Here is a 13,170-nt window from a genome sequence, read left to right on the forward strand (position 1 = left end):
AATAAGAAAGCTAAGTGAAATGGTTAATCTATTATTGAAATTACCAGTAAACTTATCATCAATTTCAATATGAAAAACCTAAAATAATGCAAAAATTTCAAAATAAAAATAATTAAAAAAACTAACCATCGGAGGTTGATTTTCCATTTCTGAATGATTGTGAGGGATTTCTGACCGTGAATGGTTGTGAGGGATTTCGCCGGCGATGGGGACGGAAATCTTCGGAGATGGGGACGGATTTCGCCGTAGAGAGTGAAAGATGGAGATGAGACTGATTGTTGTGATTTTAGGTTTGAGGTTATGAGTTACGATTACTGTGGGCGGTTCAGTTTCCGATATATTAAGAAAAAAATTCGCGTTTGGAATTTGAAAAAAAAAATACGCGTTAATACGAATGGCGCTATGTAAATCGCATTGCGATAGTAAGATGCGCATTGCGATTTACGTATTCGTATTGCGATTTTCCTAATTCGCATTGCGAATTGGGAAAATCGCAACGCGAAATTGGAAAATCGCATTACGATAGTCATAATCGCGTTGCGAATCTGGAAACTGATTTGCGATAATGGAGATCGCGTTGCGAATTAGCGATCGCATTACGATTTTGTTGGTCATTTTGGTAAATCCGAAAAAAATAGTTAAAATCGTATATTATATAGAATTTTTGGTCACTTAGGTTATTTTCTATTATATTAATATTTTATTTAAATTATGTATCTATATATATTTTTAAAAATATTTTTTTTTATTAATCGACCCTCAATTTAATTGGGCGACCAAAATCTAATTAAAGTACACGTGCCTGCCGCTTGCCGGCTATTACCATAAGCCACCACCATCTGTCAAGTGCCAACACGCGTCTTATTCGCCTGATCGCTGCTTTTTTTACGTTGAACTGGAGCTTTCTTTGTTTCCTTTTTTTTTAATATCGTCACTGTTAGTATGAATTGGTTGGGGAAACGGTTGCCGAGTCATTTTCTCTTTATTTGAATCCTATTTTAAGCTATTGGGTTGTATCCATCATCTGATAAGAAGATTTGAAGTGCCAAGAACTGAATAATAAAGATTTGATATTTCAAAAATTAATCTTGGAAATAAAGTGATGGTTAATCTTGATTGAGAGGAAACACCAAAAACATCTAGGATAATGTATAATATTTTCCTCTAGGTTGCTAAAATAGAACACAAATTACTGTCGTTATTTACATCAGAGTAAGGATTAAACCGTGGCTAAAAAGATTAGAAAATACACGGATTAATATCAGTTTTTTGTTTTTTTTTCTAAGCTTCCTACGTCTTCAGATGTAGAGGATTAAGATGACGCCGTAAAAAAGATTGAAAAATGTCAAGCATCGACCGGAGGAGGAAGATTGAGGTCGAGAGCAGGGGCTGGTATCTTTGCCTTACAAGGACTGGCCAATGAGGAGTCCGGTTCACTCCGGTCAACGCCGGCGAATTCCAAACCCAACTGAACACCGACAGGCTCGAACCGAACGGGATAAACTCGAGAAACTCCTTCAGCTCCCGCCAACGCTTCGAAAAAGAGAACCGGCCGCGACTGAGCCACACCGCCAAACCTACCATTGGCAACTCCACCAGTCAGAGCCAGCTGCTGGTGGTACGCGAAAGGGAATCTAGATACTGCTCCGGTCACAGTGTTGAGTTCACGCGCCACCGTTGGGCTGGACGATTCCTCGACCGTGCTGCTTTGGCTAGGGCTCTGCTGGTTCTGGTTCTGGTTCTGGTTCCGGATCTTGTTGTCACTCACGTAGTTGATAATTTCATCCGGTAAAGGAAAGTTGGTCTTAGCCTTAGGTCCACGAAACTCAAGTGCCGCCGCATCATAAGCTCTGGCAGCTTCCTCAGCCGTATCAAAAGTACCGAGCCAAACACGGCTCTTCTTGCCGGGATCCCTGATTTCGGCGGCGTATCTCCCCCATGGCCTCTTCCTTACACCCCTAAAATGCACCTCTTTGTTGCTGTTAACATTTCCATTAACGTTTGCTTTCATCAAGATTTTGCTTCCACTTTTGTCTTTGGGAGCCATAGCAACAGCTTTCTTTCCCCCTTTGTTTTGCTCTGAGTCAAATGCGTGTGGATCAGTCTTAATAAATAGAAGCAGGAGCAGATGACAGAAGCTACAAAAGGGAGAAGCGCAGTGGACACGCGTCGCTTCATCTGTGACTTTGATCCTAAGCTCTTCTCTCTCTTAACTGTCGGTGTAGGAAAGTAAATTCCGAATATTAGCTGATACTGTCAGTCACTTGAATTGATCATCAGTCATCACTTAAAAGCATCGAAGGAGGGTTGTCATTTTTCCCCACTTTCCCAAAACGGTCGTGCTCAACGCGCTCCCCACTAACCCATAAATAGTAGATTTATTAATTAATTGAATTTGAATTAGTATCATTGGATTGGGGTATACGTGGGCTGTTGGAGGTTGAAACTTGAAATTAAGTGGAGAGTGAAATCCACTCAAAAAGGGAAAAGCGTGAAGGGAAAGTGCAAAGCGGTGAATGCAAAAGCCGGCATAACATCAACTACCTCGCCGCTTGTCTCGAAATTTCCGCGTGACACAAACACTCGTACAACGTATCGCATTGTCTCCTAACTTGGGCGGCGCCTCAGTCAAACACCTAATTGACTGCACATCTCCCTAACTCTGTATATGTGGAATTGAAATCATTTCGGTCATTAGATTAGGATCTAAATTTAATTATATAATAGCTCCTCAAATTATAATCTTTATTTTAAATTAGTCTCTAAATTTCAAGATATTTTATATCAATATTCAAACTATGATTTGATTCTAAATTGATCTTTAAACGTTAAAATATTTTATCCCAATCCTCAAATTACAAGGGTTATTTCAATTTGATTTTTTTAACATATAGTTAACTGCTAGTTTAAAAAACCATTTTGTTTTTGAAGGTCTTGATAATCAAACTTGAGAGATGTTAGACAATATATTTCAAAGATAACTCTTAAAATATTAATGACATATATATTTCTTTTTGTTAGTTTAGAAATCTCTTACACAACTCTTAAAATATTAATGACGTGTATTTCAATTTATGTCAAATTTTTTTTTATTAATCGGGATAAGCATAAGATAATATTTGTTTAAAAATAACTCTCAACCATTTGACGTTGAACACTCGTGCTCTTGACATTCATAGTGCTCAAATCGAAAAACTCATAGAATAACAACAATCAGTTTATTATTCAAGTAATTGGGTTCATGCATGTAGATTTATTTATCAAATGTTAGTTTGAATTTGATTTTGACGGGGGCAAAGGCATTGTGATTCTTAGAAAGGGTCAATTACTTTTAAATCCATTAAATATTTGAGAAATTACAAATTAATAGGATGATAAAATTATTTATAATTTAAGATATAATTTAGTTCTAGCCTCCCTAAATTTTATCGAGAAAATATAAAATAACAAAAAATATTTTTTAATAAATATTTTATTGCATTACACTTTCCAATCAATAAGCATTGATACCTTCTTATGGAGCCATATCATATTGACTGATTACATTAATAATGGACAGACGGTGTTTTTTTAAAAATAATATAATTAATGTTCAAAATCAAATAAACCAAAAAATAAAAATCTAACCAATTTCACCTCAGATTCAATATCTTTCGACAATATAAAATGGGCGGCATTGTTCTGGCCCGGCAGCATGTGACCGTCATTAAATGATCAGCGTGTCCAAAATACTGAACATCTGCTTTTGAAGTAGTCATGCCAATAGCACAAGCCTTAGCCTAAGCAACAGCCTATACATAATAGAATTGAATTTTCTCGCAATTTAGGTGGAGTCGGTCAAGTGAAGTAAATTACACTGCTACGCCTTGGGCTGAATTTTGCAAAGACCAATTATTTGTAATGCAAAGTGAAGCATGACGTTATGTTGGGTCCTGCATTTTCTTCTTCATGCTCGAATAATTTGTGACGGTAATAAACTTAAAATTTTATATGAAGTTTTTAATAATATTTTTAAAAATTAAATTATATAAAAAATTAAATTTTAGAAAATGATCACTTCCGGTCGTTCTTCGATCTATCTCCATGGGTAATTGGGGTGGTGGCAAATGGCGTCTCAATACAAAGAATAAGGCAGGGTTTTGCAAGTTTTAGGTGAAATTAAATATCTACTTGGCTCAACTCTTCAACCATAATGTCGTTGAGTTTGGTCAGCTAAATGAAGGTCTTAAATCATCGTTAACCAAAACAAAAAAACGCCTACTCCCTCGTCCTTGTCAACTAATCTCCGATTTGCCGTCCGAAAATATTAATAATTGCATATATTATTCATCATAATTGACGGGTTAAATACAAAAAAACGTTGATCCATTTTGCATTTAATGATATAATTTTCTATTTCATCTAGACTTAGACCGACAATTATGTATATATATATATATATTCTTATTTATTATTAGCTTTTTAACAATCGAGGTATATCTTTCACAGAAAATACCTTATAAACAATTTGATATTAGTTTTTCATCACATACTATTAAAAAAATTATCTAATATCAATAAAAATGATTAATTTTCAGGTATAATGACAAAAATTCTCCTAAGCTCAATTCAATAGTCATTTTGAGCCGTATTTTTTTAATATTTTGGCCATAGCATTTCATTTTTAGACAAAAAGATCATACGTCAATAAAAATCATTAGTTAATAAATACTTAACGATATAAAATATGAGTCTTTTTGCCTTAAAAATGAAATATTGAAGGCTAAAATGCTATAAGGAAAAATAATAAGAGGTGAAATAACTATTTAGTCAATCGTTAATGGCTAAAATACTAAAAAAACCAAACCAACATGATTTCTTTAATCGACATTTTCAATATTATGTTTTTTTAACGTACATGCTTGATTTTTTTTTGCAAGTTCTAAATATAATCTTAATTATATTTAGAGGGGAGGGGAATGAGAGATTCTAGGAAAAAGAATGAGAATGCTCCTACTAGTGAATTTATAACTCATGACCTAAGAAAATAGGTGAGAACAAAAATAGACAAATTATTCAACCAACCAAATATACTTACTCTATATGATTTTAAAAAATAAACAATTAATCTCATAGTTACGGCGAAAAAAAAGTGAACCATCATTTACACCTAATAATTTAAATTATCCAAATAATTTAGTTTAAATACAGTTATAATAAATAATTCTACCTTAAGCGCGGGACCACACCACATATAATAAATAATTCTAGTTTAAATATAGTTATAGAATACAGTGATGATTTTTCAGACATATATATATATATATATATATATATATATATATATATATATATATATATATATATATATATATTGATAATAGAATTTTTTTGTACGAAAACATTAATAAAAACTTAAAGATAAACATTTTTAATAAAGTAAATAATAAATATAAAAAAATTAATTTTAAGCATATCTATTTTAAAATATATTTATATCAACCGCTAGCTGCCGTGTGATATATATTTTGTACCACGTGTCAATTTTATATTTTTTATTAAATATATTTTTACTCGTTCATCTTAACATGTCACCCTCGATTGTATGATAAGTCAACATCCATGCGACAGTTGTGCGAATTGCATAATCAAAATTTATATGAGATTAAAAAATTTGCATATTATCTAAGAAGATAAATTTATATGAAATTAAAGAATGTACGTATTGAAAAATCAAACACATAATGTTCGACATATAAGACGATAAATAAATAAGATACAGTAGACGAGTTCAAACCTTGTAAATGGTTGGACCAACGATAAAGGAAAAGCAAGATGGGCCTTTCCATTTTTCTTACCGTTGTGAGGAGAGGTCCCACTTTCCCTTTCCTTAAAATTCCAAAAGAGAAATCAAATATTCTCCAACGGCTCTTTCCATTTCTTCAACAATCCCTCTATATTTCTTCAACGCAACCCCCAAGATTCCTCGTCGCATCTTTTAATTCTTCGACTTTTCTCTCACCGGTTCCCGGAAATTTAGCTCGTAATAAATTCGAAGAAAATCAGCAATCTATCAAATAATGGATCCCATTTCGACCCCACCTTCAAACGCTCAGTCCAAATCAGCATCTCGTCTACCAAGAATCGGCTACTCCGTTGCTGAATCCGGAGAACCAGAAAGACCAAATATCCCACTTCTTTCTTTGGACCACATTTCGCCTTCCCCCAAGAAAGTAATTACTCCAGCTTCACCGTCCCCTCTTCCTCTTAGATCCTCTACCAGCTCTTTGCCTCTCCACGAACTTTTGCTTCTCTCCCCTGCGAAAATCAAGAACCCGACTTGCCGATAGGATCGAAATGGCGGAGGAAGTTTCCGCGGCGGAGCACGGTGGTGGTTGTCGTAGGAATCGCAAAACCAGGGCTGCCCAGACGGGTGGTTTGGGATATGGGACCCCTAAGAACAGTAGAAGGTCGAGGAGGAGGATGGAGGTGGAATTGAGAGAAGACAGGAATTTGGTTTTGGGGGAGGAGATGATGAAACCAAGGAAAAGAAGGAGTAGCGGGAAACCGAAGAAGGAGAAACCCAGTTCGGTCCCTTCTCTTTCTTCTTCGAGTTTGTCCCCAAGTATGCATATTTCCCTATGTTTTTCTTTCTATGTATCTTGGTTTTTGGCTTCTTTTGTCTCTTAATTCTTGACATTTCGTTGGGTTTTAATGGTTTTAGAAGCTGATGATTGAGAAAAGAGTAATCTTGACCGGATCGGGGAGATGATTACTGATATGGTCAAGTGGACGGATGTTGCAAAATCAAGTCTCTGGTTTGGATTCGGATGTCTGTGCTTCCTATCTTCTTGCTTTACCAAAGGTGTTACTTTTAGGTAATATGTCTCCTGCTCTTTTCATCTTCCATTGATTTTCATTTTGCAGTTTTACACTAACTCTGACATTTTTCTTCATGCCTGTAGCATTTTCTATGTGCTATCCCACATTGGTCTTCTGTTTTAGGCGTTCCTTCTTCTCCAACTCAGTGTGTTATAATGTTGAGAAGAGAAATGAATTCAAGCTGAAGGAAGAAGATTTTCTGACACTAGCTAAACTGGTACTTCCAGCTACAAATCTTGCAATTTCAGTGATAAGAAAAATCTTCTCCGGGGAACCATCCATGACCCTCAAGGTGATTACCAAAATAAAAATTTCCCTTATTGGTTGATGATGATACCAAAATGGAAAACTATATATGAAGCATGATTTTCTTCTGATTGCAGGTAGCTCCATTGTTTTTCCTCGGAGCCGAGTATGGCCACATTATAACCCTGTGGAGACTTTGTGCATTTGGTATATAATTTTTCATTGAATCTCTGTTAATGAAGTTTGTGTTTATCTAAAATTTTGATGCGGAATCATTGTTTGCATTGGAGCAGGATTTTTTATCAGCTTCACCATGCCAAAACTGTAACACTTGTTACTCTGGCCCGATAAACCAGAAGGGTATGCAATTATACCACCCAACATTTGAAGATTTTTTCTGGTATTTGAAATTTAGTGATGGAAATGAATTTGTGGGTATGCAGCTGAGTACATGAAACAATTGGCCATCGATGCATGGAGAGCTTGCTCTCATAAAAAGCTTGTGGCAGCTTCGGCAGCGACAGTCTTTTGGAATCTCTCTAGTGTAAAAACCCGTATTTTCACCGGTAAGTTGAATATATCAATCAAATCATGTGTAAGGTTGTTTTCATCCTCTATTTTGGCTAACTTTGATGATTCTTCTCACAGCGTTCATAGCTGTGGCAATAATCCGGTATTGCCGGCAACATCTAGGGCAAGACTCGGTTAAAGGGGAGACCGAAGAAGTGGAATGAGAGCAGTCACAGATGGCGTTGGTGGTGGCAGGAGGAATCAAAGAAAAACTAATTTGGTTCTCTAGTCATTCTAAATGAAGTAGGATTTTCCCAATAAACACTAACATGATGCATTCTTGTTGACATGTATAATAATAAGGCATTCGTTTCTTTTGTTTTTGTTCACTAAACCAAACTAACCTCTAACCTGCTCCATCGAACGTCTGATCCAAGTATAGGAGTGTTACAAAAAAGTAGTAGCAGTTTTTAGGAGCCAAAGTGTAATGTCATCTACTGGTCTAGGTAGGTTTGGCAAGACTAGGAAACTCAACTTGGCTCTTTACCAGCTCAACTTCCATGTTATAAACAGACACTCTCTTAGAAGGGAGAATTGTGTTGGCATTAAACTTACTCCGCTGCTAGGATTATTTGTCACACACAATCATTACAAGCTTGATTGAATAGAAACTGTAACTAAGCTCCTTATTGATTGTGTTGATTTTTTTTTGGATAATTCATTTCTTATTACCCAAAGAGCATAAAACTGCACAAAACAATCATAATTCTGATTACAAGATCGCCCTAACTCAAAAAAATAACCGGCAATCAAACAAAACTCAACTATCCACAATGATTACAAAGAGTAATATTACACACTCTAATCTATTTATATTTCTACCCCTCAAGTGTAACCCAACAATTTCCTTGATGGCAGGGAACATTTCTTCAACATTTCTAGATCGACCTTGGAAAAGTCTCTTGTTTCTTTCTTCCCATAGGATGTAGATTAAAGCATTCGAAGCAATCTTCATAGTAGAAGTAAGCAAGGATTTTCCTTTCCAATAAACACAAGCCCAATCAAAGAGAGCTTCCCATGACAAATGTCTAAACCGCAAGCCATTAAGGGAGAAAAGAGTTGTCGATAAAGAAGTTGCTGCAGGACATTCAAAGAACAAGTGATTCCTTGTTTCCAGAACAACACCACAATAAACGCAATGGAAATCAGTGATAAGCCCCATGCGATGAAGCCTTTCTTTAGTAGGAAGTGTGTCAAGAAAAACCATCCAGACAATTAGACTATGCTTAGGGATTGATTGTGTTGAATTTATTCTTATATCAATTTGAATAAACTGAAATGTTTACATGAAACAGTTAGATTATAAGTGCATTGAGGATCTTGCCTCAACATATCTGAAACATTACAATGAAAAAGATGCAATCTACGCTAAAGCATGAGTTTACACTTACATCATTGTTGAATAAAAACAACAGTAGCCGTTGATGATATTATCTCAGAACTAATGGGCTTCTTATCAAAACCAATAAAGCATGTAGAGGAAAACACAAAAAATAAGTATTAATCCTCAATTTATGGACGTTTTTCCCGAAATATCATCGGTGACCGGTCTATTTACCGATTTAACACCAGTCAGATTATATTTCACGATCTAATACCCGTAGCAGTAAAGCACGCCCCTGACCCGCGCTATACGTTGATTTGGCGCCACGTGGGGTAACGTGCGCCCTCTGTAACGCGCTATATGCTGATTTGGCGCCACGTGGGGTATAGCGCGTCCCCTGAACCGCGCTATATCTGTAACATCCTCCATGCCGGGTTAGTGATTAATTTGCAAAGTTTCAACATTTGGTGATTAAAGTAGAATAATTATATAGTTTAAAAATAAAGGTTGGTAAATATGAGATTAAGATGAGGACCAAATGGTCATTGGTAAGGAAAATTTTAATTAAAATAAAATGTTATGGGGTATATATGATAACCACGTGTGATTTTAGGTTCCAGAACCTCCCATTTCTTCTTCATTCTTCCTTATTTTCTTCTCTTCCTTCTCTCAACGTGGGGCTAGCAATTAAGGTAAGAATCTGAACCTTAGTAGTTTCTTTGATTGTTAAGATTGGAAATGAAAGCTTGGATGTTATATAAGCTAAAGGAAAGCTTATATGACATTAAAACAACAAGATAAGTGTTTTAGAGAATGATTTGGAAAATGAATTTTTAGGGGAAATTTTGATAGGAATGAGTTTTTGATGTTTGAATCAGATTTTTGACTTGTCAAGAAGCTAACTAAGAAGTAGGAGGTGTTAGAATTCAAATTAGAACATATTGGAATTTGGGTTGGATTCTTAAATGCTATATGGAGAATTAGATTTCTAAGTTTTAGAGGTATTTAATGGATAATAGTTAGTTTAAGTAAGTGTATGAGAGCTAAGAGTAGTAAAGGGATTGAAATATGTATGTTTGAGTTGAAATTAGATGATTTTCGGGCTAAAAATAGGATTTCTGGGTTAGGGGAATCGGTACCCATTCAAGGGGAACCGATACCCCCTCAACGAAATGAATTTCCAGAATGTTAGAGGGGAATCGGTACCCCCAGGGGGGGAACCGATACCCCCTCATCGTATATGAAATTCCAGATTGCTTGAGGGGAATCGATACCCCTAGGGGGGGAACCGATTCCCCCATGAGAAAAAAAAAGAAAGAAAGAAAAGAAAGCAAGACTAAGCTATAAATTCTTTAAATTAGTAAGCTATTAAAGCTTAATTGTAAGACATAGACATCTGATGATCATCTTAAAAATTATGTTTATGTAGATACCGAGCCTACTCGAGTTCGGGAACAATCTACAAGTAGAATCGATCGAGGAAAAGGCAAAGAAGTATAGGTGAGTGCATATGCATAGCATGAATATAGTAGTATATTCAGTTCTAGACTTGTGATAAGTCTAGATTCCATATTTTGACATATGATTACATTCCATATTATGATACATGACATGAATTTGTATTAAATGTATTATATGACATGAATTCATATTATACGTATTGCATGACATGAATATGCAGAAAAAGTTATATGCACTATATGATAAAGGTATGTAAATGAGATGCCTATGTGTTAAAGGTATGAAAATACTATGGCTACGCGATATGAACTACGGGAAATGTATAAGCCCATGTTATGTAGATGAGAACTATAGGTATAGTTGGCATGCCAAGGGTAGAGGGTATACTCGGTTCTTTAGGACATATGTATATCCTTTGGAACCTGTGTGAAGTCTTGAAAGACACATACTTGATCCATAGTATATGTATATGATTCTTAAAGAATTCTACGTGGTCCTTATGGACATAATTCTACGGGCACTTCGGTGCAATTCTACGGGCACTTCGGTGCAATTCTACGGGCACTTCGGTGCATTTATACGAGCTGTGGTGACAGCATAGTGCACAACCTCACATTACTCAAATACCTTAGGTTCTCAATATGCTATCATGGGCCAATAAACTTATTAATACTGAATAATGAATGTTACAGTCATACTCTTACAGGTATGGATATTGATGAAGTATACTACATTGATTAGTTACATGTTTGCATCTCATCGCATATGATCCTGACATTTTCATTACATTACATTGCCTTATTATTGCTGCCTCACTAAGTCGATGACTTAGCGTGTGAGTGTTTCACACGTAGGATCCGAGGAATTAGAAGAGACAGGTGAACAGCTTGCCAGTATTACTCCTGCAACCATCAGATCAGAAGCAACTTAATCAGTAGGTCATTTTGTTAAGTAATAGCAGTTGGCATGTAATTAAAGGGTTAAGTTGTGTATGCTCTGAATATTTTTGTAAACTCATATTACAGTATGTATATTATTGTATTCTCTTAATATAAGTTCAAATATTTTACTATTATTTATTAAGAGTTGTGTTTTAAAGTCAATGTAGTATCTCTGACTCATATCCGGGTCGGGTATGGGTTGGGGGTGTTACATTTAATGGTATCAGAGCTATGGTTTAGCCGATTCTAGGCATAAACCAGAGTCTATGGAGTCTTTAAATGGAATACATGCCAACAAATAGTGAGAACTTCTGATCTGGTATAGTATGAGTATGCTGTTTTTGCTAATAGGATAATGTGGTTATTCTTATTAGATGTCCGAACATAATAGCTCCCGAAGTGAAGCGGGAGAAGATAGGCATGCTGAAAGCAGTAATTCACCTGCCCTGGCCAGGCAAGGTGAAGAACAGGCATCTCAAGGAGTGCCTGTGCAAGATCAAGATACGTTCTTTAGAACGTTAGACGCTATTCTGACGCGTCTTCAACCTCCTGCTCCACTAACTCCAAGAATTAATGTAGCAAAAGAGTTGAGAAGTTTAGGAGCTCCCGAATTTAAGGGAGAAGCTGAGGAAGGTCCGGTGTCAGCGGATCTTTGGTTGAATGATTTGAAAATCATGTTAGATGGTCTCCACTGTTCCGAAGTGGAGAAATTAGATGGAGCTGTGTCTTTATTAAGGGGTCAGGCGAGGATATGGTGGACGAATGTCACCATGAGGATGTCAACCGACCAGTTGACTTGGTCTTTGTTTTTAGATGAATTTAAAAGCAAGTATATTGGAGATCAGTTTATCCGCCAAATGAAGCAGGAATTTATGAGTTTGAAGCAGATGAGCCGCTCTGTGTATGAGTACGAATGTGAGTTTAATAAGCTGAGCAGGTTTGCAGCTGAGCTGGTGCCTACTGAAAAAGATGCTTGCGAGTGGTTCGTGGAGGGCTTGCGCCCTAGACTTAAAGAAATGTTGACAGTATTAAACCTGTCCTCGTTCCAGGAAGTGATTAATCGTGCAAAAGCTCTTGAAAGGGCTCAGAATGAACGATTTGGGGACTCAAGAGTTCAGACATCAAAGAGGACGACTACTTATTCTGGTTCAACACCAACAAAAAGGGGAAGAGACTCGGGATTTCGATCACAAGCTAGATCAGAATCAGTTGCATCGTCTGCTAGGGGAGCAAGTCAGGCAAGACCTAGACAGACGCAGTCAGTGGAATCTGGTGTTGGGAGATCTACTCCGGGTCAAGGGAGACAGTGTCAGCAGTGTGGGAAAAACCATTATGGAACTTGTCGTATGGCTGCTGGGACTTGTTTTCGATGTGGAGAGGCTGGACATTTTGTCCGTGATTGTCCATTGATTATTGGTGAGCCGGCACCATCTGGAAGAGCTGGTTCTTTCTCACAAAGAGGACGAGGAAGAGGCAGAGGAAGGAACCCGTCTGAATTCTCTGCTCAACCTGAAGTTCGATCCACTGCTCGAGTATACAACCTAAAGACAAGTGAAGATCGTGATGACCCTGATATTATAGCAGGTACTTTTCAGTTGTATGATAAATTAGTATTGGTACTGATTGATCCGGGTTCTAATTATTCTTATATTACAAGTAAGTTAGTAAAGGAGTTGGGGATTCCCTTAGAAGCTACGAGTAATGAGATTATAGTCACAACTCCGTTAGGCCAGAGTGCCCGGGTGAATAAAGTTTGTAAGGGGTGTC

At 36.5% G+C, this 13,170-nt stretch overlaps 2 protein-coding genes and 1 pseudogene across 2 annotated transcripts; 1 reads left to right on the forward strand and 2 right to left on the reverse strand.

Moving 5' to 3' along the window:
- Positions 1-1,053: 1,053 nt before the first annotated feature.
- Positions 1,054-2,069, reverse strand: LOC120172445 (ethylene-responsive transcription factor 9-like). The gene has a single exon (XM_039179899.1). The coding sequence runs from the start codon at positions 2,045-2,047 to the stop codon at positions 1,346-1,348; it is 702 nt and encodes a 233-aa protein (XP_039035830.1). The 5' UTR covers positions 2,048-2,069; the 3' UTR covers positions 1,054-1,345.
- Positions 2,070-6,056: 3,987 nt separating this feature from the next.
- LOC120172417 lies at positions 6,057-7,939 on the forward strand (annotated as a pseudogene).
- A 498-nt stretch (positions 7,940-8,437) lies between these two features.
- Positions 8,438-8,884, reverse strand: LOC120174065. Its single transcript, XM_039181042.1, has one exon. It carries the CDS (start codon positions 8,882-8,884, stop codon positions 8,438-8,440), a length of 447 nt encoding a protein of 148 aa, XP_039036973.1.
- Positions 8,885-13,170: the final 4,286 nt, after the last annotated feature.

This window comes from Hibiscus syriacus, unplaced genomic scaffold, assembly GCF_006381635.1.
Source record: "Hibiscus syriacus cultivar Baekdansim isolate YM2019G1 unplaced genomic scaffold, ASM638163v2 tig00003041_pilon, whole genome shotgun sequence".
Classification (NCBI taxonomy): Eukaryota; Viridiplantae; Streptophyta; class Magnoliopsida; order Malvales; family Malvaceae; genus Hibiscus; species Hibiscus syriacus.